Source organism: Taeniopygia guttata, chromosome 1 (genome assembly GCF_048771995.1).
Source record: "Taeniopygia guttata chromosome 1, bTaeGut7.mat, whole genome shotgun sequence".
In the NCBI taxonomy this organism is placed as follows: domain Eukaryota; kingdom Metazoa; phylum Chordata; class Aves; order Passeriformes; family Estrildidae; genus Taeniopygia; species Taeniopygia guttata.
Genome location: NC_133024.1, coordinates 113338039 through 113365226, shown reverse-complemented (window position 1 = coordinate 113365226; position 27188 = coordinate 113338039). Strand labels below are relative to the sequence as shown.

The following is a 27188-nucleotide window of genomic DNA, read 5'->3' as shown; positions in this document are numbered from 1 at the left end:
AAACAAAATATAATTTTAGCATAACATAATAACAAATAAGAGAATAAAATAATGGACTGTGAAAACTTCCAGCATCTGCACACAGAGTGTTGCAGTAGGAAATAATTAAATCATTCTCAGCTGTTCCAAAAACATTTGGGTACAAAAAGTGAGGAAAAGCAAAAGTCTGGTCGTGCTTTTCGGGTTTTTTTAATATGTAAGAAGATTTAAAACGATGCTTGAACTAAAGTTGCAGGAAAAAAATTTAGAATAAAAATTAGGATTTCTTGAGAGAAATTTAGAATAAAAATGAGGATTTTAAGAGATTAGCAGCTCCATGAAAATCTAATCTAAGAGTTTTATAAACAAATCAGGAGGATGCAGAATTTCCACTTGGCTGTCTCAGAAGTATTTTAGCAAATGTTTATTTTCTAAATGAAATATTCTGCTTGCTTTTGAAAAAAAAAAAAAAAAAGAAAGAAAATATTGTTTTATTTTGAATTTACTGTCTGTTAAACATTCCAGGTGGATGTCAATCCAGATAAAAAATCCTTTGGGCTGGAGGGTGATGGAACTTTGCCAGAGAGGAACAAACCTTGTTTATTACCCCTGCTGAAAGCCTTGAATACTCCAGAATTCCCGGTAAACTCTGAGAAATAACCTGGTTTTTATCCCAAAAATTCAAATTTATGCATTCAACTCCTTCCTTCCCCCAAAACAATCCGGATTATTGTGTTGGCTGCAAGGGTTTCCCTGCAAATGGTGAGAGGAGGGTGGAAAAACAACCCAACAGCAGCACGGCAGGATGTGTTTTGGGTGCAGTGTAAAATTATTTACCAAAATATTCTTATTAAAATAAAAAATTAAAAAAAAAAAGGAGAAAAATGCCGTTTTCTTTTGGATTGACTGATTTTCCTGCACATTCCAGGTGGATTTCAACTCTCTGCCAGAGGATGTGAAGTCCCTGGCCCACCTTGGCTGCAGAGCCCTGCTGGAGAAGCAGTGCCACGGGGCGGAGCGAGCCTTTTCCCAGCTCCTCAGCATCCTCTACACCGCAGGATTTTCGGTAAAAGCAGCAAAATTCCCTTCTTGGGGGCAGGGATGGAGGTTTCTGCCTCCACCCCCCTGTGCCTCTCCTCCCTTCCCCCAGAATTATCATTGTTTTATTGAGTTCTTGGCTGCAGAGGGAATTTTAGGAATTTTGCACACACATCTGCATTTCTAAATATTCTTTTCCTTTTCCATTTCCTTTTCCATTTCCTTTTCCTTTCCCTTTCCTTTTCCCTTTCCTTTTCTTTCCCTTTTCCTTTTCTTTTCCTTTCCCTTTCCTTTTCCCTTTCCTTTTCTTTTCTTTCCCTTTTCTTTCCCTTTCCTTTCTTTTCTATTTCCTTTCCTTTTCTTTTCCTTTTCTTTTCCTTTCCCTTTCCTTCCTTTTCCTTTTCCTCCTTTCCTTTCCTTTCCTTTCCTTTCCTTTCCTTTCCTTTCCTTTCCTTTCCTTTCCTTTCCTTTCCTTTCCTTTCCTTTCCTTTCCTTTCCTTTCCTTTCCTTTCCTTTCCTTTCCTTTCCTTTCCTTTCCTTTCCTTTCCTTTCCTTTCCTTTCCTTTCCTTTCCTTTCCTTTCCTTTCCTTTCCTTTCCTTTCCTTTCCTTTCCTTTCCTTTCCTTTCCTTTCCTTTCCTTTCCTTTCCTTTCCTTTCCTTTCCTTTCCTTTCCTTTCCTTTCCTTTCCTTTCCTTTCCTTTCCTTTCCTTTCCTTTCCTTTCCTTTCCTTTCCTTTCCTTTCCTTTCCTTTCCTTTCCTTTCCTTTCCTTTCCTTTCCTTTCCTTTCCTTTCCTTTCCTTTCCTTTCCTTTCCTTTCCTTTCCTTTCCTTTCCTTTCCTTTCCTTTCCTTTCCTTTCCTTTCCTTTCCTTTCCTTTCCTTTCCTTTCCTTTCCTTTCCTTTCCTTTCCTTTCCTTTCCTTTCCTTTCCTTTCCTTTCCTTTCCTTTCCTTTCCTTTCCTTTCCTTTCCTTTCCTTTCCTTTCCTTTCCTTTCCTTTCCTTTCCTTTCCTTTCCCCCCCTTTTTCCTTTCCCCCTTTTTTCCTTCCCCCTTTTTCTTAGAAGAGTAATGGAAAACATTTGGATGAAATATTGTGATTTTTATTAATAAAAACACCATTGTTGGTTGGACTTGGTGATCCTAAAGGTCTTTTCTGTGATTGTCAGGTGAACCTTGATTCATAAGAATACAGGGTAAAAAGGATTTCGATGCCAAATTCTGTGAATTTGGTGTCTGTGTATCTTTTCCCAATCAGCCACTGACCCAAACGTCATCCAGGATTTCTCTTAATTAATTTACACTATTTTTACTATGTTTTTGATGTGCTGTGACTATAATTTGACTCTCTTTTTTCTTCTTTGCAGCAGTATGTGAATATTCTTAATATTAATTATGTTATATTCCTCTATGGACATGCCAATGCCCTCCTGGGAATGGGACATCCTGAGGTAGGATATGAATTTATTTGTATTTTTATTTATTTTTATTTTTATATGTATGTGTATATTTATTGTTATAATTATTTGTATATTTATTTATTTATTTATTTATTTATTTATTTGTACATTAATTTATTTTTATTTATATTTATGTTATATTAAAATACTGCCTTAATTCCAATTTATAGCTCAGGCAGTTTCCCATCCCTTTTTTGTATCTTCCTGACTGGGAAGATGAGGGGTGAAGGAAACCTCTGGACACATTTTGGAATTGTACAGTTGAATATTTGGGACTAAATCCTTGATGTTTTGGGGGAGGAATTAGGCTATCAAATAAAATTTATTTGTAAGCCTTCAAATGAGCATCTGAGTATCGAGAAGTTACAGTCAATAATTTTTATTTCTGCTCTGCACTGGTGTTCTGAACAGAAATATTCTGCTCCTAAAACAAGAGCCAGGAGTTGCTTTGGGTGATGGAAAATGCCAAACCAGAAGTGGGGTTGGTTTTTTTGGCTGTTTCTTCCTGCAGTGTTTGATAATATTCAGTGTCTTACAGTGAATTTAAAAATAGCTGAACTCAATCATTTAAATCCCTTGTGTTACAGCACCTCCATGTTTACAGAATAAATAGTTTTTTTTAAAAAAAAAGGGTATTTGTGATTCAAATCCCCTGTGATCGCAAGGGTGTGTAATTCCATTTTCTGTTCCTAAGGCTGATCAGGGAATGAGACACACTGACCCAATCTCAAGGAGGAAAAGAACCAGGAAAAGTGTCAATATTCTGGCAAAACTCCCTGAATTTGTGTCTCACATTTCTTTTGAAGGCATTGGCAAGGGCTGAAGTTCAGTTTAAGAAAATAATTGAAGATTATCCAGAAGAAAGTTGTTTTTGTTTGGCACACTATGGAATTGGAAGGGTTTACCTCAGGCAAAACAGGTTGGTCTGATGGAAAATTTTAGGGTTTGTTGGGAAAAAAATCTCTTTATTTGAGAAACTGTGCGTGGTGGGGCTTTAATTCTTCTGTGTTAATCATTAAATTCATCCATCAAGTGGATTTAACCCAGTGGGTTTATTCCAATGGATTTAATAAAATGGGTTTAATCCAGTGGGTTCAATACAATGAGTTTAATCCAATGGGTTTAATCCGGTGGATTTAATAAAATGAGTTTAATGCTGTGGGTTTAATATAATTTATTTAATCCAATGGGTTTAATACAATTTATTTAATCCAGTGGGTTTAATCCATTGGATATAATCAGATGTCTTTAATACAATTTATTTAATCCAAGGGGTTTAATACAATTTATTTAATCCAGTGGGTTTAATACAATTTTTTAATTCAGTGGGTTTAATCCAGTGGATTTAATCCAATGGGTTTAATACAATTTATTTAATCCAGTGGATTTAATCCAATGGGTTTAATCCAGTGGATTTAATAAAATGAGTTTTATGCAGTGGGTTTAATATAATTTATTTAATCCAATGGGTTTAATACAATTTATTTAATCCAGTGGGTTTAATCCATTGGATATAATCAGATGTCTTTAATACAATTTATTTAATCCAAGGGGTTTAATACAATTTATTGAATCCAATGGATTTAATCTAGTGGGTTTAATACAATTTATTTAATCCAGTGGGTTTAATACAATTTTTTAATTCAGTGGGTTTAATCCAGTGGATTTACTACAATGGGTTTAATACAATTTATTTAATCCAGTGGATTTAATCCAATGGGTTTAATCCTGTGGATTTAATACAATGAATTTAATCAAGTGGATTTAATAAAATTAGTTTAATCCAATGGGTTTAATACAATTTATTTAATCCAATGGGTTTAATCAAATGTATTTAATCCACTGGATTTAATCCAAGTGGAAGTTTGTTCCTGCTGAGGAGCTGATGGGAGCTGCTGAAAGGAGCAGATTTGAGGGAATATTTGGGATTCTGGGATCCCAGCCCTGCAGTGGGGGAGGGCTCAGAGGAACAGAACAAACCCTCTTTGTTCTGGGGGAAGAATGCATCCTAAAGAAATCTGCCTTTATCTCATCCCTGGGGAGCTGGAGAGTGGCCTTGGAGTGAGATAAGGCTGCAGTGAGTCACAAATTCCCTGGAGCAGGGATAAAAAATGTGTTCCTGGGCACATCCCAGAGGGACAGGGAGAGCCTGAAATTCAGGGGCAGGACAAGAAAAAACTGAGAGCAAAAAGCTGCAGCTGCTCCCACCCATCCAGGGCTTCCTGCTGGAGTTTCTCCCTCGTGGAATTCCCAGTGGGAAGAACAAGTGGGGGGATTTTTGGGGTATCCCTGGTGCTCTTTGGGATCAAAATCCCACCCTAAAGGCTCGTGCTGGGCTGGCTGTGATCCTGCTGCTCTGGGGGAGAGGGGAGAAATTCCATGGAAAAGCTCCAGGCTGGGAGAGCATTTCCTAATGACTCACAGGAAACACTCAGCGTGAGGAAAAATAACTTATTGTCCATTAAAACAGAATTGGAGAGTGGGGAACAAAACAACTAAAATCACCTTTCTCCTCCCCTCCTTTATCCCAGGCTGGAATTCACTCCCTCATTCCTGACTCTTCACCCTCTCAGCTGCCCCACAGGGATGGGCAGTGGGGGAGTTTTTTTTCCCCCTGCTCCTCACAGGGAAGAAAAAGGAGGTTTTGTGCAGGATGTTTTTCTTTTTCTCCCTAATTTCCTTGAGGAAAGCACAGTTGGGCTTGGCTTTGTTGGCTCCAGCCAGAGCTGAGGCTCTGCCATTCCTCAGGGAACAGCCCCCACCTCCCTGCTCCCCCCTACCATGCCAAAAAAATGCCAAAAAAAGGAGTTTTGGTACTGAAGCTTCTCCCCTCCTAGGGTGGGGTGGCTCAAAGCACCTGCTCAGGGGTGGTGGATTCTCAGAGGGAATTCCTCCTTCCTGGGATCTGCATCCCAGTCCCGTGGCTCATTTCCCTGGCAGTCTTGACCCCAAAAATGTCCCTACACAGGTGAGAACACCTCTGGCTGTCAGATGAAGCCTTTTTCTGACCCAGAAATGGGGCAGCTGAGAGGTGTTTTAAAAACTTTTACTCCGTTTTCAGTCTCATGTGAAGGCTGAGACAATGCAGATGTTATCATTCACAATCAGAAGCCAACTAAAAACCAATCTAAAATTACCCCTCATAAATCTTACTCCAATATATTTTTCATAGTTCTGTTTCTCCAAAATATCTAGTCTTATTAACAAAACCACCTTTTAAAATTTATTTCTAATTCCATTTCTCTCTTGACAATGTCTGTCCTATTCCGTAGCATTTCTAAGTCAGCATTTCTTATCTCAGATTTTACATACAAATTCATCCTATACAAACCTTCTATCAAGTTTTGAAAATTTTCTCCCAGTCATTTCCCATCTCTGGCCTCCAGGCTCATCCAGGCAGAGCCATTCCCACTCCCCTGTGTCCCTCATGTCCCCACCCTGAATTCCCACATCCCTTGGGAGCACAGGCTCATTCCTGCCTCGCACCTGGAGTGTTCTGCCTCAAAAATAATCAGAAAATTTAAATGTTGGAGCCCTGGATGCTGAGAATTTTAAACTTCCTGTGCTGAAAGACACAGACCTTTAAGAGAACACTGCATTTAACCTAAAGCCATAGAGAAGACTTCCAAAATTAATTAATAACAGTAAAATGACGAGTGTGTAGTTTAATTAGAAGTGTGTGATGTCAAAAGGTAGAAAACTTAAAGTTTTAGAAGATAGAAATATATAGAGAAAAAGATAAAAGTTTTAAAGCAGAACCTAGTCCTTCATCTTCTTTACATTCTTCACCTTCTTTTCCTCCTTCTTCTTCACCTTCTTCTCCTTTTTCTTCACCTTCTTCTCCTCCTTCAGAAGTTTAAGTAGGTATATAACTAGACAAAAACCATCCACATTACAGGACATGAATAATTAGTTATTAAGTTAAAATAATTTGTGTCATTTCTTAATTCGATAATTTAACCCTAAAAAACCTCACAGAAAAGAAATAATTATCCGTTTTGTAACTTATTAGTGAAATGCTATAGAACTCACAAGGTAGAAAACTATAATATAAATAAAAATAATAAACATCTAAATCTAAATACAAAATTCCATCTCAAATACATCAATCCCAACCTTATCAAAACAAAACAAAAAAACCCCAACCCGGCATTTAATGAGCCAGGTCTCATCCCCCATCCTGTCAGTCAGCACTGGGTGCTGGAATTTTGGGAAGCTGCTCCCAGGAGATCTGAGTGTGATTTATCTCTTCCCAACTCCAGGTTTGCTCATGCCCTTGACCAGTTCCTGAGATCAAAGCTGATGATTGATTTCAACATTGTCCCTGGAGTTTTAACCTGGCCAGGAACATCTGAGGTCATTGAGGAGACAAGAATAGAGAATTTACAGGTAATGTTTAAAAATAAAACAACAGAAAATTGTCCTGCTCCTCCCTGCAAGGGAGATGTGGGCTGAAGGAAGGATGGGGAGCAGCAGGGCAGGACTTGTGTCAGGCTCTGACACCTCCAAGTGGCCTGGCTGAGCTGGCAGGACACTGAGGCTGGAATTCCAGATGGGTAAATTCCAGTTCTCCTTTTTCCACAACGGGAACTGTGCAGTTTACACAGCCAGTGGGTTTGGAGAGCAAGCTTTGTTGGAGCTGACCAGGTGAAATTATTTTCCATCACTTTTTGTTGATCATTATTTGTTTATTATTTTTTATCATTTTTCCATTTATCATTTTTTATTTATCTTTTTTTTTCATTTATCATTTTTTTCATTTATTATTTTTTTCATTTATCATTTATCAGAATTGTCCAGGCAGGGCCTGAGTGTGGCACTCAGTGACAAGGTGGGGATGTGTCACAGGTTGGATTTTGGAGCTCTTTTCCAGCCCCAGTGATTTTGGGATGATGTTTGATTCCCTTCTTTGCACACTCCCAAACTTTCAGGTGTGAACACACAGAGAATTCTGGGGAGAACCAGTTAAAAATCTGAGCTGGCAAAAACATGAAGTTGAAAATTTAAATCCAAACCAGGAGACTCTGACCACGTAGTCCCTGTATAAAACAATGGGATTTATGTGGTAAAATTCCCTCTTTGGAAAAATCTGTCACCAGGAGCTGCTCTGCACAGAGGCATTTTTGACACAGCAGAGTTTGGAAGGTTTTTCACTCGGCCAAACTCCCCAGACCTGCAGAGTTTGTGGTAGAATATTTCTGGGCTTTTTCCTGCCATAAACTGCCCTCAGGATTTCTCAAGAGACGATCTGGATCCATCCATCCATGGTCTGGGACCTGGGATCATGCAGATATCTGCCAGGCTTTGGCAGGGCTCTGTTCTTGGTGGTGTTTTATTAATCTGGGCTCACTTCTGATGCCTTGGGAAGGCTGAGCTGGAGCAGAACTGGGCAGAGCTACAGAATAAATTCGGGATTTATTAAAGGATCTCCTCCTTGGATCCACCTTAGGCAGCACCAGAGCCCAGCCAGGGCTGCACCCAAATGACCCAAAATGGCCCCAAAATGCACGAGCGCTCCCGGGGGCTCTCCCTGGGATCAGTTCTGCTCCATTGGCACCTTGGAGTTCATTGTCCCATTCCAGCTTTAGCCCAGGCAGTCCCACCCTGCTTGTTTTTCTCTCTCCAGCCCACGCTGTTTGTGCTCCTGGGCTGAGATTTGGATCATTTGTCCTTGGTGCCCAGCTGGAGCAGGAATTGTTTTGTCTCCCTGCTCTGTGCACAGAGCTCACCATCCCCTGATATAAGGCCCAAACCCACACACTAAAGCAGCACAGAATGTGAAAAATAGAAAAGCTCAAACCTGAGGCATCAGCTCCAGCCCTGCCCTGATTTCACATGAAGTCACTCTGATGTTTTTCCCTCAGAAATTATCCTGGGATACCTCCCTGCTTCCCCCAGGGCCAGCTCTGAGCTTGATCCTTAGCCCAGGTGCCGGGTGAGACACTCTGGAATCTTCAGAAGTGACCAAAAAACACCATTTTTACCCTGTATTCTGTTTTATCATTTGTGCAGTGACAAAACCCTTTGGAATGGGGCAGCATGTGGGACACTGGCTCAGGATAAACCTGCATTTTTCTGGGTGTATGAAGCTGTGAGCTCTCAGCTTCAAGCAATCCCTGGAATATTTTGGCCATAAAAGGCCAATCTTGCCTGGCTTTCCTAGAAAAGAGTTGTTTTTTTGGGATTAGTCACTGCTTTGCCTAGAGGGATGTGTTTCACTGCAGGAGTTTGTGAGTAGAAGTTGAATTTTTTCCTGGTTCTGTGCACTTTGTCTCTGATAATTCTGTGTTTTCCAGATGGCTTTAAAGAATTATATTGAGGAATGTAAATTCCCTCCAGAGCCAGATGCTGTTTGTCGATATCAGCAGTGCCATGGCTACTCCAAAATCCAAATATATTTTACAGACCCAGACTTTAAGGTAAAGTTTCAGTGGAGAAAGGTTTGAGAAGTAAAACTTGATGTATTTTCTCCCCCTTTTTATATAATCTGCTAAGTTAAACAGTGCTTTTAGTTGTTTTTTTTTTGTTTTGTTTTTTTTTTAATGTTCCATTTTTGTCATTTTTAGGGTTTTATACGTGTTATTTGCTGTCAGCAGTGCAGAGTGGAATTCCACATCAGCTGCTGGAAAAAGCTGAAAACAGCAAGCTACAGTGATAAAAATGATAAGGTGAGGCCTTTGCCAGGCTGGAATTTTTAATTTTATTGAGATATTTAAAGGAATTCCACAAAATTCAGCAGCCAGGATAAAATAAGGGGAAATCTGGAACTCCTAAAATGATTCTGAAAGTTGACTCTTGGGTGTGAAGTTGGAGGAGGGAGTCAAAGAATAAAAGATGCCACAGATTTTTCCATGATTTTTGATTTTCAGCCCTTCCCAAGTCAGCATCCAGGAAGAATTTGGGACTGTGCTTCCTTTAACTACTTTGGTCACCTCAAATTGAGAAATTAATTTGTTCAGGGATGTAAATGATGTGTGGATTTAAATACCTTTCTTGTGTGTATCCTTTTCTCCTGCAGGATTTCCTTAAGGAAATGTGTTTTACTCCTGATTGTAAAGGCCTTATTTCAAAAATAGTTATTTTCAGTTCTTCTGGGCTGGTAAAATGTGATGTAAGTATGGTCATATTTTATATGAGATTAATTAGAATATTAAGGGGGGATAAAGTGAAATGGGAATGTAACAGCAAGAAAAAAATTGTGCTGCCTTCACAGAATGTGGGGATTATTTAGGAATATGAATTTCCTGTGGTGTTGGTCACCTTGTCATGGATGGGAATGGAATTCCATGAATTCAATAATCCTTCAGGAGTAACTCCCCAGAGGCACAGGGAGATGGAGAATTCTGCCCAGAGGATGAGTTCTCCCCAGGGCAATACTGACCTGAGAGAAGCAGAAATGATTGTGGGGGTTGTTATGTTATAACCCAAATTTAATTCCTGTCCTATCCCTTATTTTGGTAGTTTGAACAAAAAATTCCAAAACTCAAGGAACCACCAAAGGCCTCTATAAAACAGAAATGTTCAAGGTAAGATTTGTCCTGGTTGAATCGATTTGAGAGCAAAGCAGGAGAGATTTTAATGCCTTTTTACAAATATTTTGGGAAGTTATCCTTGCCCTTTGGCCTGATAAACCAAAAAAATCTGGTAAAATCCATTATAATCCAATGGTAAAAGCATTTAAATTGTTCCACAGAATTTATTTTGAGTGAATGTTTAGAAAGTGTAAATAAAAATATATTTTATGCTGCGGCTGTAGTCACTGCTACCCAGACATTTGACATAACTGAGTTTGCAATTTTTTGGTCAAGTAACCTTTAAATAATGAGGAATTAAGCTGAGAGGACAAACACAACAGATTTTTAAAAAGGAAAGGAATAAAATGTTAATATTTGGTTGAAAATGCTGAGTCATAAATTAAGAATAAGAATAATGAAGCCAATCCTAATTTAGACATCTTTAATGGGAGTAAAAGTTGTTACATCTTGAGGAAATCAATATTTTTCTGAAGTTTTGTGGTCTCTCCTTCTAAATGAAGACCACTTTTATTCCATTTGTACTTTCCAGTGTGATATTTTCACCTCAGTTAACGTTTGAATTGCTTTTTGCAGTCTTAGGAAGATAAAAATGAAGCAAGAAAAAAAAGAGCGACGAAAACGAGCGCGAGAAGAGGCCAGGAATCGTGCCAGGACAAAAGCTGAGGAGCAGCAGGAGGGAAGTGCCCAAGCCCAGTTCAGCCAGCACAGGGGTAGGTGGGAATGGGGAATTTTTGGGGTGATTTCTCTGTGGAAATCAGAATGGGAATTTTGGGGTCCCCATCCCAAGGGAGGAGGTGGCACCCGGAGCTCTGGGCTGGGACAAAGTGGGGACAGAGTTTGGGTTTGGTGATCTTGGAGGGCTTTTCCAGCCTCAGTTCTCCTGGGATTTTGGGATTCTGAGTTTGCACAGAGCAGTGGAATCAGCATTCTGAAAAAGCCCAGTTCAGTCACAGCAGAATCCTAACACTGAGCATCAACACTGTGAAAAATCTGCATTTTTACTTCAGACAAATTTTATTTAGCTTCTGTTTTTGTTGTCCAAACTGCTGGGGGATGTCACTGCGTGGTTTCATCCCTGTGTGCTTTTGTTCCTTGTTGAAAACTGTGATTTTTTTCCTTGGCTGGTTCCTGCAGAATCAGCCTGGAGAGGGAAGAGGCTCCAATTCTGAGTGAATCCACTGAAAAGGGATTTCAGGAAAAGCACCTTGGGACACTGTTAGGGAAGAAAATATCTCAAATAAAGACAGGCTGATCTCCTACCTGCAGTGACTTGAAAAGTACATTTCAGATGATTGGGGAAAATAAAAATATTTCAGTCTGTGGCTTTGTAGGCATTTAAAACTTCAGCTTTTCCTTGCTGGATGTTGGCTGCTCCACATTCCAGAGCTGGGAACTTCCCCTGCAGCTTCTCAGGGCAAAGGAAAAGGGGGAATAATGGAAATTTTATTTTTTTGTCTGTATTATCAGCTTGGGATATTATTAATTTATAATTTCTTAGGATTCCCTGTTAAATACTCTGGGTGTATCTTTTAATCCCATGCTTGGTGTTCTCTGGGTGCCTGTTCCCTTTTCAATGGCATATCCTGAAAAATTTGGGAGATTTTGGCTTCCCTGTGGATTTGTAAAATCATTTATTATTACAATTTCATTTTTTTCCTGTTTGCTTTGTTTTAAATCTTTGCTCTCTCCTTTTCTCTGGCTCATCTTTAATTGTGATCCTTGGAATCAATGCAGGTCATTGTGACCTCGTTCTAAAATCTGGGCAAGGTGATTGTTTCCTTAAATAAAAATTTAAACCAACTTTGGATCAAATTCCTAATGTTCAGGATGTATGGAAGAGAAGAATTCTTTAAACCCTGTAAATTCAGTGTAAAACAAACAATTAGAAACAACACTTAACCCAAATTATCTGTGCTTTGCAAGTTGGTTTAAGTTTTTTAAGCTTTGTGAAGTTTTTTAAGCTTGGTGAAGTTTTTTAAGCTTTGTGAAGTTTTTTAAGCTTTGTAAAGTTTTTTTAAGCTTTTTAAAGTTGCTTTTTAAGTTGGAATTGTGGTAAGGATGATGAAATCTTGCTTATTCCTAATGCTCAGGATGTATGGAAGAAAAGAATTCTTTAAACCTGTAAATTCAGTGTAAAACAAACAACCACTTAACCCTAATTAACTGTGCTTTATAAGTTAAAGTTTTTTAAGCTTTGTAAAGCTTTTTAAGCTTTTTAAAGTTGCTTTTTAAGTTGGAATTGTGGTAAGGATGATGAAATCTTGCTTATTCCTAATGCTCAGGATGTATGGAAGAAAAGAATTCTTCAAACCTGTAAATTCAGTGTAAAATAAACAACCACTTATCCCTAATTAACTGTGCTTTATAAGTTAAAGTTTTTTAAGCTTTGTAAAGCTTTTTAAGCTTTTTAAAGTTGCTTTTTAAGTTGGAATTGTGGTAAGGATGATGAAATCCTGCTTATTCCTAATGCTCAGGATGTATGGAAGAATTCTTCAAACCCTGTAAATTCAGTGTAAAACAAACAACCACTTAACCCTAATCAACTGTGCTTTATAAGGTAAAGTTTTTTAAGCTTTTTAAGTTGGAATTGTGGTAAGGATGATGAAATCTTGCTTATTCCTAATGCTCAGGATGTATGGAAGAAAAGAATTCTCCAAACCTGTAAATTCAGTGTAAAACAAACAACCACTTAACCCTAATCAACTGTGCTTTATAAGTTAAAGTTTTTTAAGCTTTGTGAAGCTTTTTAAGCTTTTTCAAGTTGCTTTTTAAGTTGGAATTGTGGTAAGGATGATGAAATCTTGCTTATTCCTAATGCTCAGGATGTATGGAAGAAAATAATTCTTCAAACCTGTAAATTCAGTGTAAAACAAACAACCACTTAACCCTAATTAACTGTGCTTTATAAGTTAAAGTTTTTTAAGCTTTGTAAAGCTTTTTAAGCTTTTTAAAGTTGCTTTTTAAGTTGGAATTGTGGTAAGGATGATGAAATCTTGCTTATTCCTAATGCTGAGGATGTATGGAAGAAAAGAATTCTTCAAACCTGTAAATTCAGTGTAAAACAAACAACCACTTAACCCTAAATAACTGTGCTTTATAAGTTAAAGTTTTTTAAGCTTTGTGAAGTTTTTTAAGCTTTGTGAAGTTTTTTAAGCTTTGTAAAGTTTTTTAAGCTTTTTAAAGTTGCTTTTTAAGTTGGAATTGTGGTAAGGATGATGAAATCTTGCTTATTCCTAATGCTCAGGATGTATGGAAGAAAAGAATTCTTCAAACCTGTAAATTCAGTGTAAAACAAACAACCACTTAACCCAAATTAACTGTGCTTTATAAGTTAAAGTTTTTTAAGCTTTGTGAAGTTTTTTAAGCTTTGTGAAGTTTTTTAAGCTTTGTAAAGTTTTTTAAGCTTTTTAAAGTTGCTTTTTAAGTTGGAATTGTGGTAAGGATGATGAAATCTTGCTTATTCCTAATGTATGGAAGAAAAGAATTCTTCAAACCTGTAAATTCAGTGTAAAACAAACAACCACTTAACCCTAATTAACTGTGCTTTATAAGTTAAAGTTTTTTAAGCTTTGTAAAGTTTTTTAAGCTTTTTAAGTTGGAATTGTGGTAAGGATGATGAAATCTTGCTTATTCCTAATGTATGGAAGAAAAGAATTCTTCAAACCTGTAAATTCAGTGTAAAACAAACAACCACTTAACCCAAATTAACTGTGCTTTATAAGTCAAAGTTTTTTAAGCTTTTTAAGTTGGAATTGTGGTAAGGACAATGAAATCGTGCTCATTTTGTGCTTTTTAAGTTGCATATTTTGAATTTTCCAGGTTCTGGCCAGGATTTATACGCTGGGGACTTGGTCCTGCAGCACATCCAGCGCAATTCCGAGCAGATCAAAGCTGCTATCCCTGACTCTGCCAAATTAATAAAGGAACTCCTGGCCTGGGGTGTGATCAGAGAGGAGGATTTCATCTCACATTCCCAAAGGAGCAGCACTCCCCAGGAGGTGCTGGAGCAGCTGCTCAGCTCCCTGATCCAGCAGAAACGCCGGGTGCAGGGCCGGGGCTTCCTGCACGTCCTGAGCCAGCTGGGACAGGTGGATCCCAAAGTGCACAAGTGGCTGCAGCACCTGGACAGCCTGGGTGGGTCCTGGCAGCAGCACAGAAAATTCTCTTTATTCCTCCTTTGAAACAGCAAAGTCACACTTCTCCTCTTCCTCCTATCCCTGATTTCCAGAGGGGAGCACAGCTTGGGTGGTAGGATGGGCTTAAATGCTGGTGTTTGTAGCAGTAACGTGGGTTTGGAGTGTAAAGAATGGTGGGGTTTTGCCATTCAACTTGGAAATAATTTCATGTTGGTGCTCTGCAGTTTCCTGTTGGGTTTATATTGGGAAAAAAAAGTGGAATTCTGGGGTTTGGGGTTCTTTGTTTTGCTTTATCACATCCATATCCTTCCAAGGATTCATAGAATTCTTAGCCTCTTCTCTCTTCTCTTCTCTTCTCTTCTCTTCTCTTCTCTTCTCTTCTCTTCTCTTCTCTTCTCTTCTCTTCTCTTCTCTTCTCTTCTCTTCTCTTCTCTTCTCTTCTCTTCTCTTCTCTTCTCTTCTCTTCTCTTCTCTTCTCTTCTCTTCTCTTCTCTTCTCTTCTCTTCTCTTCTCTTCTCTTCTCTCTTCTCTTTTCTCTTCTCTCTTCTCTTCTCTTCTCTTCTCTTCTCTTCTCTTCTCTTCTCTTCTCTTCTCTTCTCTTCTCTTCTCTTCTCTTCTCTTCTCTTCTCTTCTCTTCTCTTCTCTTCTCTTCTCTTCTCTTCTCTTCTCTTCTCTTCTCTTCTCTTCTCTTCTCTTCTCTTCTCTTCTCTTCTCTTCTCTTCTCTTCTCTTCTCTTCTCTTCTCTTTTCTCTTCTCTCTTCTCTCTTCTCTTCTCTTCTCTTCTCTTCTCTTCTCTTCTCTTCTCTTCTCTTCTCTTCTCTTCTCTTCTCTTCTCTTCTCTTCTCTTCTCTTCTCTTCTCTTCTCTTCTCTTCTCTTCTCTTCTCTTCTCTTCTCTTCTCTTCTCTTCTCTTCTCTTCTCTTCCTCCTTCTCCTTCTCCTTCTCCTTCTCCTTCTCCTTCTCCTTCTCCTTCTCCTTCTCCTTCTCCTTCTCCTTCTCCTTCTCCTTCTCCTTCTCCTTCTCCTTCTCCTTCTCCTTCTCCTTCTCCTTCTCCTTCTCCTTCTCCTTCTCCTTCTCCTTCTCCTTCTCCTTCTCCTTCTCCTTCTCCTTCTCCTTCTCCTTCTCCTTCTCCTTCTCCTTCTCCTTCTCCTTCTCCTTCTCCTTTCTCCTTCTCCTTTCTCCCTTTCCCCCTTTCCCCCTTTCCCCCTTTCCCCCTGATCCAAATCTTTTTATTATTATACAAATAATAATTGCTGAGAGTAGATTTTTTTATCGACACCATTCCTCATTTTTTGTTTGCATTTCCAAGACTCAAAAAGCCCTCACATCATCTGCACATTGAATTTCTAGACCAAACTCTTGCCCTTTGAAGAGGAATATCACATTTTAAGCACTAATAATCTAAGGCTGGAATGAAATATTGGGATTTTTTCCCCATCTTTTTCAGGTCTGACAGCTACAAAAAACTTTCTCCTTCAATATGGCCAAGTTCTGCAAGAGCTTGACTATTCTATTTTAACCCCACTGTGGAACCGGAAATATGGCAGTAAATTTGATTATGTGGCAGCTGATGGTGAAAAGCAAAAAATTTGTGATTATTTCCTCACCCCTCCCCTAGAGAAATCCTGTTGTTTTATATGGCTTTTAGAAGAAAACAGAGAACATTTCCCACACCTCCATCAAGCTTTAGATGATTTCTTTGATAAAATGGGTGAGTAGGCAATGGGATCAAACATTTCCAATAAAAATTCATTTTTATTATGCAGTTTTTAACATTAAAGTTCTGCAGCTGCAGTTTTGGAGCTGCTTTGGTGGTGTTGGATAAAGGGTTAGTACTGGAATTCTTGTGATTTCACAGTTACATTGTAAATTAATGAAAATATGGTTATTTCCATCAATCACCGTGACTTTTATCCTTTCAACAGATGATCCAACTATTATATTAAAGAAGCAGGGAAATGAGAATTTACCAGTAAGTGAACTTCATTTCTCTTTGCCCTCAGCTCAGAAAGAACTTTTTGCAATTTCAGAAAACGAAATATTTTGCAGCCTTGTCCTCCAGACTTACTGGAGTTTTAATCTCTTATTTTAGCTCCCTTTTCTTAAATTATTTGGTATTCAAATTATTTAATAATAATTCTTCAAGTGTACCTCATTCCGAAGCACTTTTTGATTGGTGTCATCATTAAAATCCATCCCAATTGGCAGAAATAGATTTTGGATTTCAGTTAATTCTGTGTTTGAGCCACCCTCATTTGAAGTTCTTATCTGGAGTTAAATTTACCTTTAAAAAAAACAGATCTACCTTTGATTCAGAATAAAGCTTTAAATTAATGTACATCTTAATAAAATGCAGCATTTGTAATGTGCATTAATAAAATGAAGAATTTTAAATATACACATCAATAAAATGCAGACCTTTTTATTGTGCACATTAATAAAGGCAAAGATTTAAATGTGCATATTAATAAAATGCAGAGTTTATATGCACATTAATAAAATGCAAAATTTTAAATGTACATATTAATAAAATGTAGAATTTTTAAGTGTACAGTAATAAAATGCAGAATTTTTAATGTACATGGTAGTAAAATGCAGATTTTTTAATGTGCACATTAATAAAATTCAGATTTTTAATGTGCATGTTAATGAAATGCAGATGTTTAAAAATTGATACATTTATGAAATACAGAATTTTTAATGTACACATTTACAAAATTCAGATTTTTAATGAAATGCAGATTTTTTTTTTTCTTTTGCATTTCATGAATTGGTAAAATCCAAGAATGAGATGAAAACCAGCACAAGAAAACTCCTTTGATTTCAGTGTTACAGTCTAAAATAACCTGTAATTATTCTGTTCTTGTGTAACCCAAATCCTGCTAAAGAATTAATTCAAATTTCAGTTCCTTCATCTTTATCTTTCTTGGAAAACTGAAGCAACATTTGCCAATCCTGTGCCTTGATTTTATTTTCAGAATAATGAAATCAAAGTTAAAAACAAAAACAGGAAGAAGAATTTGAAAGATTCAAAGGTCAGTAACTTTGGGAGCTGCTAAAGCAGCTATTGCCAAGCAAATAGCCTTATTTACTACTAAAATCCCACCTAAAAACTGGGAATTTTTTAGAATTTCTGGCATTCAGATGAATGGGAGCTGTTTTTATGAATACCTTGAGGAGACTCTTTACTGAAGCAGCTTTTCCTGAAGTAAAATTAAGCTGTTAAGACTTAAATGATACAGTTTTGTTAAAATTTATTAGTAGAAAAGTGATTTTTAAATTTATTTATGACTCACTTTGGCTCTGACTGGAGGCACCTTCCGCTGGCTTAATTCTGAATTGTTGTTGTGATTTTGATTTTTCATGTGGGAAGATGGGAATTCAGTGCAAAAATTCCATTTCATGCTCAGGAATGTTATTAATTATTCATTATTTTATAGATTTGATTGGGCTGTTATTCTGCCTGAATTTTCTGCTGCCTTTTAGAGGATTTTGCTTTATTGAAAACCTCATGCCCTCACCCTTTTATAATTTTTCTAGAATTTCAAGTGTAAACTTAATTTTTTTTCCTCAGGATTTATTTTTCTGACTTAAGTGCATTAATTTGTGTATTTCTAAATTATTAGATAATAAAAATAAAGACAATTAAAATGTCTATTATGGTGTAGACAATAATAACCAGAGTTACATGTGGAATTAGGGATAACTTCTGCTTGTGGTAAATTTGTTACAGCCTCAAATTTAAAGGAAAGTTTAATTAAATTTTGATGAAATTGGTAAAAAAAAAGAGGGATTTGGGGCTGAATATCCCAATTTCTTTTTCCCAAATAAGTTCTGAAGAAGGAATTAATAACTTTTATTAAGTATTTTCTTGCTCTGGCTTAGCACTGATAATTTTACCTGGAAATTTTCCAGTTCATAATGAACATGATGAATTTAAAGAACAAAATTCAGTGTAAATAAGTTATTCCTGGTCTTTGCAGTGGATTATTTTACATGACCTTTTTGTAAGGTAAAAACTAAAAGAAATCTGTTTTTAATAAGTCTATTTTAGTATTATCCAGTGGAGTTAGTACAGCACCACGGGAAGAAGATAAGATATTTATAGAAGAAAATAATCTGTGAGTACTTGATTCTGCTTTTATTGCCCAAACTCCAAATTGCTGGAGAAGAATCCCTTAAAAACACCAGGGATTTGAGTTTTTACTTCAAAAAACACTAATTTGATTTTTTTTTCCTGATTTTTAAGGTACAGAGATTTTCCAAATGAACCCTTTGCAATCCCAGAACATCTCCAGGAGCAACTGGAGGAATTCGAAGCTCGCTATAATATTTCAAATAGTAACAATTATCAAATTAATAATAATAATTATGCAGATCCAATCTCTGAGAATTTATATGAGTGAGTATAAATTTCTGTACTCAGCAGCTTCAGGGGGTTGAATTTTACTTTGTAATTTTAATAATTTTTTGGATGAATTGGAATCCTGGTGTGTGTAGTGTGTCTGTGAAGGAATGGATTCAATTAATGGATTTAAAAACTTTATTCAATTATAACAATTTGTTGTTTTGGTTTTTTTTTTTAGTTATTTCTCTCAAATCTTGGATGAACATGGCCCTCTGGAAATTAATAATAAATTACTGGTTGGGGAATATGAAAATTTCCCTGAGGAAACTCGGAAGGTGGTGGAAGATTCGGGCGGCCTGGAGCCATTCCTGCTGAAATCCCTTCGTTTCATCATGATGGATAATCTGATTGGGCTGAGGAAGCACTCGGTGCTTTTTGAAGGAAATCCAAGCAGAAACGAGCCTGGCAGTAATAAAAAGGAAAATCCACCAGGGGAATTCCAGAGGAATTCTTCCCACAGCAAGCTGCCTTTGAATCCCTATGCCCAGGAGTTCAAGCCTCTCTCGTACCCTTCGGATGCCCCTTCAGCAGCAGCTCCTGATTTAGCAGATTATCACACCCCTCAATATTTGTCCTGCTCCTTCCCTGCCTCCTGCTCTCCTGGGAATCCTCTGGAAAATGGAGATGTTGATTCCATAGAAAACGAGGCTCCATTTTCGGGTGTTTTGCTGAAGGGCTTTGAGGCCGCGGGCCCGGCTGTGTTTTTGCCTCAGAGCTCCTGGGGTTATCAATATGGAATATTGCCCCTGGCACATGCCGGGTTTATTTATGCTCATCCTGCAGCACCTCGGGAAAATTGGGAATCTGCAATTCCACACGGGAAATATGGCCCTGAGGGATTTGTGCCAGGTGAAATCCAGGAGTACAAAGACCTTCAGGGCCAGTTGGAGAATTTGGATAAAAAGGATTCTGCTTTTCCAAATGGTTCGGGTCAAGCTGAGGAAGATAAATGTGTTAAAAAGGAAAAAGAAAAGAGAAAGAAAGCTGGGATAAAGAGCAACCCTCACACAAGGATGGTGGCTGTTCAGGTAAGGAAGGGAACAATGTTGGAGAGATTTTATGGCCACCAGGATGAGCAGAGGGATGGAGCAGCTCTGCTGGGAGGAAAGGCTGGCACAGCTGGGATTGTTCCCCTGCACAGGAGAAGCTTTGGGCTGAGCTCAGGGTGGCCTTGCAGGGCCTGGAGGAGCCCCAGGAAAGCTGGAGAGAGACAATTTCCAGGGCATGGAGGGACAGCACACAGGGAATGGCTTCAAAGTGAAAAATTACAGGTTTAGATCAGATATTAGGAGAAATATCCTCCCTGTGAGGGTGGGCAGGGCTGGGATGGAATTCCCAGATTCCCCTGGATCCCTGGCAGTGCCCAAGGCCAGGTTGGACACTGGGGCAGGAGCAGCCTGGGACAGTGGGAGGTGTCCCCATGGCAGGGGTGGCACTGGGTGGGATTTGAGGTCCCTTCCATGCCTAATTCCAGGTTTGCATCTCCTTTCTCCCCCTAGGAGATTCCTACTAAAAATCCATGTTGTATCCCTGGTGTAGAGCTCTTCCATTGCTGTGTTTTCATCCCAGACTTACAGATTCCAGGCCCAGTTAATGAACTAAAATTAAACTTTTCCACATGGCAGGAGTGGCACTGGATGAATTTTAAGGTCCCTTCCAACCCAAACCACTCAAGGTGCCTGAGAACTTTTAAGTTGCTGCCACTTGCTGTGATCACCCATTTCTCATTTGTAATTCTTCAGAGCTGCTCACTGAATCTTGTTGTGCCTGAAGTTTTTGCAGCTCCTTTTTTTCCTGGGTATCACAGAGGGAACTGCTGCACAAAAGTTTCAGCTTTACTTCAGAGGTGAAGCAAAGTCATTCTATTCTGTGTCAGTATTTTTTTCCTTTTGTGATGAGTTCAGGGATTTATTTTCACTTCTACAACATTGGAGGATTTGTGGAGAAGAGGAGGCTTAGGGGGGACCTCTCTGTCTGCCACTCCCTGACAGGAGGGTGAGACACCTCCTGCAAATATTCATTTTTCAGATATTTAGAGCATGGCTTTATTTAAAGACTCACAGAACTCCCTGGAGTTGCTCATGGTCAATGAAACCAGGAAAAGAAAAACAAAATCCCTTTCAGAAACAACTCCATAATGTTTTCCCACATCATTTATAGGCCTGGATTAGGGTTTGATTTGTAAAACCCTCAGTGAGGTATAAAAGCTCCAAACCAGAGCAGTTCATCTATGAACTGAGAACATTTTAAATCAAATTATAATTTTTTTTTGTTTGTTTTCTAGGTAAATCAGGAAGTTGCTGATAGGGAAACCAACACTTTGCCTTTTCATCCATTTGAAAATCAACAGGTAAGTTCCCTGCATCGTGATTTACATTTCTCCTAAGGGAGGTTAAAGGAATGCCCAAAAACTAAATAATGAAATGAAAGTTCTCTGAAAACAACAGGTTTTAACAGATATTTTGTATTTTGGGTTGTTTGGCTGTTTTTGTGTTCTGTGATGTTCTTGGCCCCACAAGGAAATTATTTTTGAGCTTCACTCTGATATTTGATATTGCTCTGATTGTTTTATTCTAAGTTAATTCAGATGTTGAATGTTTGTGAGGTATTTCCTCTCTCAAAACCTGGATTGGAATATTCCATTTGGGCACAGAGGCAGTTCAGAGTGGTGTTAAAGGCAGGTTTATGTCTGTACTGGGAGGTAAAAGCGAGAAAATGTCACCTTTGAACTGGGAATAGGCATAAATCAAACTGGTTTTGTAACTGATGAATTTCCAGGGGGACATTCTCCGTGTGGAAAAGGAGCACCAGGTGTTGCAAGAACAACTCAGAGAAGCAGAGGAGAAATTTGAGCAGTCACAGAGCAGGAGCTTGGAGGAAGTGGCTGCTTTGGAAGAGCTCCTGAAAAAAAGTATTGAAGAGACTGAGGTAAAGCTTTTCCCCCTGCTCAGAGGTTGTGGAATCCCTGGGATCTCTGAGGTGTCCTTCCCACCCCTGCCATTCCAGCATTCCCTGATGGATCCCTGATTTGGGATTTGTAGCATAATTATGAATTTATTTTGTATATCTATTTATCTCTCTCTCTCTCTCTCTCTCTCTCTCTCTCTGTATATATATATATATATATATATATATATATATATATATATAATATTCTAATATATAGATATAATATTCTAATTCTCGTGAGATTATCTATGGGTGTTACTAAATTTGAATTGTTTGGTTGAAAAGTGTGAGAAAATCACAGTGATGTTTGGTTTTGTGTTTAGTATACTTTTAATAATGAAGTGTTTTACTGAGGTGTGTTAGATTGTGTGTTACATCTGCTTGTTTATTGTTGCTATGTTTTATCTAAAGGATATCAGGTATTGGCTTAAAACCCTTAAAAGGTATTTTCTGGTATATTAGTTTTTAATTTCTATTTATTGGTAGTGTAATAGTAATAGTTATTGTTGGTTTTGGTTTAGTTACTCTAGGAGTGTTGTAAGTAAGAGTCAAATATCCTCAGTCTGCTCCAACTTTTACCTGAATAAATTTTCACAATAAAAATTTATTTAAAATAAAATAAATTTACCTGAATAAATTTTCACAATTCTCAGAAATGAAGTTTCCTTTTCTGCCTTCAGGTGTCCCAGAATGAGCTGGATTGGTTCCACCAGGACTCGGAAACACAAATGAAGAAATGGCAGCAGGAGAAGAAAGAAAATGGAGAGAATTTAAAAGCACTGAGGGGCACAGTTAAAAAACACTCAGACACCAATGAGAGGTAGAGTTGTAAATAGATTTACACCCCTCATTCTGACAGTCTAAAGACTTCAGAACTCCTTAAGGAAATTTAATCCTTGGCTGTGAAACCAGACAGATATTTTCTCCCAGTGTAAGGTTGAAATATGGACATGGCCAATTTATTATTTTGATGTTTTTTTTTGGCAAATTACAGGTAAACATCTAAAATAGCCTTGAGATAACTGATTTAGCAGTAATTCTCCTAATCAGATTTGACAATTCCTACTATTTAATGTTCTCTCTCAGTTTACAGAGCACGGACTTTAGTCCTTGAATGCCTTTGTTTTATCTCTAGTCTTAAGTAGCTGGGGCAAAATCTCTCCTGAAAAATCATCAGCCTGGTTTTGTCTTAATCACTGCTTTATTAGCAATACATTTAAATGTATTTAGAATAGAATCCCTGAGCAATTTGGGTTGGGATGGACGTTAAAGACCATTTATTCCCACTCCTCCCACTGTCCCAGGTTGCTCCAACTTGACCTTGGGCACTTCAAAGGCTGAAAATTCCATAATTCCTCAGGGATTCAACAGGATCTAAAACCTGCAGATTGTCCTGGTGGTTATAGAGGAACGTGTTCCATATTTGCTAATAAATATACTTAATAAATGTTTTATTCCTGTAGGTATTTGAAGGCCATTGATGACAAGGAAAAGCAATATAATACGTGTTTAAATACATTTCTGGAGACCAGGTAAAACTCACGTCCCTTTCAGCAATATTTACATTTTTCTGCTTCACTCTGGGTAAAGTCTTAGGGGAACATAAGCACTTTAACCCATAAGTTGGTTTGCTTTTACTTGCCATGAGTAAATACTAATATTTAGAATAAAAACATCATACTCTCATTTCCCTTGATTCCATGACACTGAGTAGCTGTAAAAAAAAATCTCTAAAATGGCATAAATTTTAAATGCTGCTCCGCTGTGAACATCACTCAAATATTTCATTTCTTTTTCTTTCACAGTAATAAATTTGCTAATGATAAAAGCAAATTGGAAGAGCTGATAAAAAAGAGTCAAGTGAACAGCCAGGAGTGTGAGAAAAGAGCTGTTAAAGCAGAGGTACAACCAAAAAAATCCTTAAAAACCTTTTGGTAGAGCTGGGGTTGTGCAGATTGGAGGTGGGGAAATGATATCAAAGATGTTGATGAAATATTGGAAGTGCCAAAGATGGAAATTCCACTTGACAATTCCTCACTGTAGGAACAGAGTGTGCACTTTGTATCTCAAACTCTTGTTTAAAATCTTATTAAAACCTGGTTTAAGGTTTTATCCCTTTTTTTTTTCTTGATTTTTTATCTGTTTTTTGGGGGTTTTGTTTGGGGTGGTGTTGTTTTGTTTGGATTTTAATTTTTTTTTTTTTTTATTTTGTCACAGGTCTCAGTGCTCCAAACATGGAAGGAAACTGAAATCTGGAAGCTCAAAGGCACCATTGCCAAGGCAGAAGGAAATCTCAGGATGCTGAGGGCACTGAGCAGGTACTGGGAGCTCCCACCAGGAATTCCACTACTCCTGGTTATTATTTACCATATAATATTTATTCTATAGTCTATATCGACTATAGTTTTTATGTATTTACATTGAATATAGTTTTTATTTTATGTACTTATACTGAATATATAGTATTTATATGAAATATAATAATAATAAATAATAACTAATAAATAGTAATAATAATATAAAAGTGCACAGAGTTGGGGGTAAATAATATTGCCCCAAACAAAATTCAGCTGGAAATTGAGTCTCATTCTTATCTTTGTGTGTTTCTGAGCTGGGAAAATCAGATTATATGGGTAATAATAATTCCAGTTATTCCTGCTCAGTATCCCTGGAAAAGGGCTGCAGTTTAACTGATTTTAACCCTTGAAATCTTTAACTTTAAATCCCTTAAAAACTTTAATTTGGGTTAATGTTGTTGGGCCAACACCACTGGTCTTAAAAATAATGGGAATGTTGGAGTTTAACTGTAAATACTCAATTTTCCAGCAGCTCAGCTTCAGCAGCTCCTGTGTTGAAGTCCCAGATTGATTCCTGGGAAATATTTATTTCAAATGTCAAGAAACAACTGGAAAAAGTTGAGGTAAAACTTCATTTCTCTCCACCAGCTTCTCAGTTGAACTTTGGAAATGAAAGCATGAATAACATTGTATTTAATTGTTTATTAAAATGCCAGTAGCTTGTCCTCCAAATGCTGAGGGGAACTTTTTTAATTACAAAAGAAAGTTTGGAGTCCAGGCTGGTAATTTCTAGTGAATATATTCACTTTTTTAAAGGCAAAAATCTGCCCTTTATACACTTGCTTCAAAATTGGGTCCCCACGTGCTGTGGTTTTGGTTCGTTAATTTGAGATTTTACGAATTTTAAGATTTATTTTAATTTTAATTAATTTAATTTCAAGATTTAAGATGTAATCTTCACTAGATTTCCTCCTATCCTAAACCATGACATCGCATTAACAGGTCTATTGTTTTTGTTGGTGACTTTTTGAAATTTATGGGACTTCTTAAAAAAAAAACAAAACAAAAAAATAAAAAGAAAAACCACACCACCAAAAGCAGGGAGATCTGTGAGAAGCTCACTGTAAAATGGGATTTTGAATGAGGAGGGAGCTCAGGTTGGTGCTGCTGAGGAGGGTGCTGATGTTGGTTTTGCTTCTGCAGGCTGAGTATGAGGAGAAAATCGAGCTGGTGAAGAATGGAGCCAGGAACTGCCTCAGCAAAGTGGAAATTGTGGATTTTCCTTGGCCTCAGGGGCTCCTTGTGAGTATCCCACGTCCCCCAGCAGCTCCAGGGCACGTCCCTTGGGGTGGCAGCGTGGTGGGAAGTGCCAGGAGAGCTGGAATTGCAACCTGGGACACACCAAGCTCTGCCTGCAGCTCCAGGGGAAAAGGGGATGGAGATGGGGGAGCAGCACATTCCCAGCTCCTGTGAGAGACTCACTGAGAGTTTTGTTCCTGTAGCACCAAAATCCTGGAATTTCAGGATGGTTTGGGTTGGAAGGGACCCTAAAGATCATCCAGTTCCAACCCTGACACCTTCCACTGTCCCAGGCTGCTCCAAACCCGTGTCCAGCCTGGCCTTGGCACTGCCAGGGCTCCAGGGGCATCCCCACCCTCCCAGGGGACAATTCCTGCCCAACATCCCATCCAGCCCTGCCCTCCTTCAGCTCAAGGGCATTCCCTGTGTCCTGGCACTCCATCCCTTGTTCCAAGTCTGTCCCCAGCTCTCCTGGAGCTTCTTTAGGCACTGGAAGGGCCTCTCTGGAACCTTCTCCAGGTTGAACAGCCCCAAAATCATTGGGATAAGCTCCATTATCCCAATCTCAGAATCCCTGGGGCTGGAAAAGCTCTCCCAGCCCAGGGAGTCCCAGCTGGGCCCCATGCCCACCTTGTCCCCAGCCCAGAGCACTCAGTGCCACCTCCGGGGGACACCTGCAGGGATGGGCACTCCAAACCCCCCTGGGCAGCCCCTGCAGGGCCTGAACACCCTTTCCATGGGGAAACTTTCCCAAAGGAATTCCTGCAGACCGTGTGTCACTGACTGCAAACACCAAGCTCAGCTGCCAGCCAGGGGTGTCAGGAAGGAGGTGGAGCAGAGCCATTTGTGGGAATGAGAACAGCCCCAGAAATCCTGGCACAGATGTTTCCTCATGGCCCAACAGCTCCACCAATGCTTTGCTCAAATCACAGCAGTTTCCTCTCACCCCTGTGATTGGTCTTTTTAAAGTTTTTTTTTCTAATATTGACACTTTTTTTGGTCTTCTGCAAGTTCCACTCCTGTTCTCCTGCCTATTTCCCCAGTTATTTTTAGGAGATCTGTCCTTTCTATTTATTGACACAGAATATGGAGATAATTTAATCACCACCAATTTATTGGGAAAGAGCAGCTTTTGTGCCTCTTGTTCTGCATTTGGAATTGATTTTTTTCTGCATTAAGACCAGAGTGACCTTTTAGAAGAGAAATAACCATGAGGTCAAAGGACTGCCCTGATGTAAGGGAGTTTTTGAGATAAACTGATGCCACCTTTGAGATCCTGGGCACAGCCACACCTGTCACAATTCCCACTGCAAATGCTGAATCTGTTTTAATCACTGTTTCCTGTGAAATGTGTTTGTTTCCTAGACAATGCCAGGCAGACCTTCCGTGTGTGACCCTGCCATTGTCACCTATTCCTTGGCACCTGCACATCCCAGTGCCCTTCCTGCATTTTCCAGTTCTGATGGAAAAGCTCCAGCCCAGACCAGAGCTAAGCCTGCACCTGCCACCTCTGAGGCTTCTTCTGCAGCTGGCAAAACACATCCCAAAGCTCCAGAGGGGTCACATTCCAATAAAATCTCACCATCCTGCCCGTCAGGCATTTCTGGAAATAACTCCCAGCATGTCCAGCCCAACCTGACCCACCAAGATCCCTCAGCTCTGCAGCCGAGGCCTTCTGGAATTCCAAACAACAAAAAGCTTCAAAAAAGAAATGAAAATATTTTTGCCCGGCTCCAGAGTATATTCCCAAATTACAGCAGGTACTGGATTGAAGGAGTGCTGTGAAACAAGGTCTGAACAGCCAGGGATGAAAGAAAGGGATGAAGGAATTGATTTCATTCTGCTGACAGGGATGGAGGAACAGGACAAAGAGGAATGGGTTTAAACTGCTGGAGGGCAGAGTTACATGGGATTTTGGGAATTGGGAGTTGTTCCCTGGCAGGGTGGGCAGGGGCTGGGATGGAATTCCCAGAGCAGCTGTGGCTGCCCCTGGATCCCAGCCTGGGACAGTGGGAGGTGTCCCTGCCATGGCAGGGGCTGGAATGAGATCAGCTTTCAGGTCTGTCCCAGCCCAACCCCTTCCATGATTCTGGT

General features: G+C 38.9%; 1 protein-coding gene across 9 annotated transcripts in view; it reads left to right on the top strand.

Moving 5' to 3' along the window:
- TTC3 (tetratricopeptide repeat domain 3) overlaps positions 1-27188 on the top strand; it is a 59136-nt gene that overhangs the window by 29469 nt on the left and 2479 nt on the right. For 6 of the 9 annotated variants that reach the window (XM_072935926.1, XM_030284240.4, XM_072935921.1 and 3 more), the window contains 26 exons: positions 505-621; positions 908-1045; positions 2379-2462; positions 3278-3390; positions 6734-6860; positions 8768-8890; positions 9038-9139; positions 9490-9582; positions 9933-9997; positions 10580-10716; positions 13826-14140; positions 15589-15852; positions 16067-16113; positions 17120-17176; positions 18186-18262; positions 18391-18543; positions 18728-19577; positions 20834-20899; positions 21328-21477; positions 22179-22318; positions 22962-23030; positions 23304-23400; positions 23716-23816; positions 24325-24418; positions 24999-25097; positions 26460-26854. In XM_072935926.1, coding sequence (XP_072792027.1) covers positions 505-621; positions 908-1045; positions 2379-2462; positions 3278-3390; positions 6734-6860; positions 8768-8890; positions 9038-9139; positions 9490-9582; positions 9933-9997; positions 10580-10716; positions 13826-14140; positions 15589-15852; positions 16067-16113; positions 17120-17176; positions 18186-18262; positions 18391-18543; positions 18728-19577; positions 20834-20899; positions 21328-21477; positions 22179-22318; positions 22962-23030; positions 23304-23400; positions 23716-23816; positions 24325-24418; positions 24999-25097; positions 26460-26854 — 4073 coding nt within the window. The remainder of the gene's footprint in view (positions 1-504; positions 622-907; positions 1046-2378; positions 2463-3277; positions 3391-6733; positions 6861-8767; positions 8891-9037; positions 9140-9489; positions 9583-9932; positions 9998-10579; positions 10717-13825; positions 14141-15588; positions 15853-16066; positions 16114-17119; positions 17177-18185; positions 18263-18390; positions 18544-18727; positions 19578-20833; positions 20900-21327; positions 21478-22178; positions 22319-22961; positions 23031-23303; positions 23401-23715; positions 23817-24324; positions 24419-24998; positions 25098-26459; positions 26855-27188) is intronic. The other 3 variants (XM_072935915.1, XM_072935913.1, XM_072935929.1) reach the window with 3 other exon arrangements.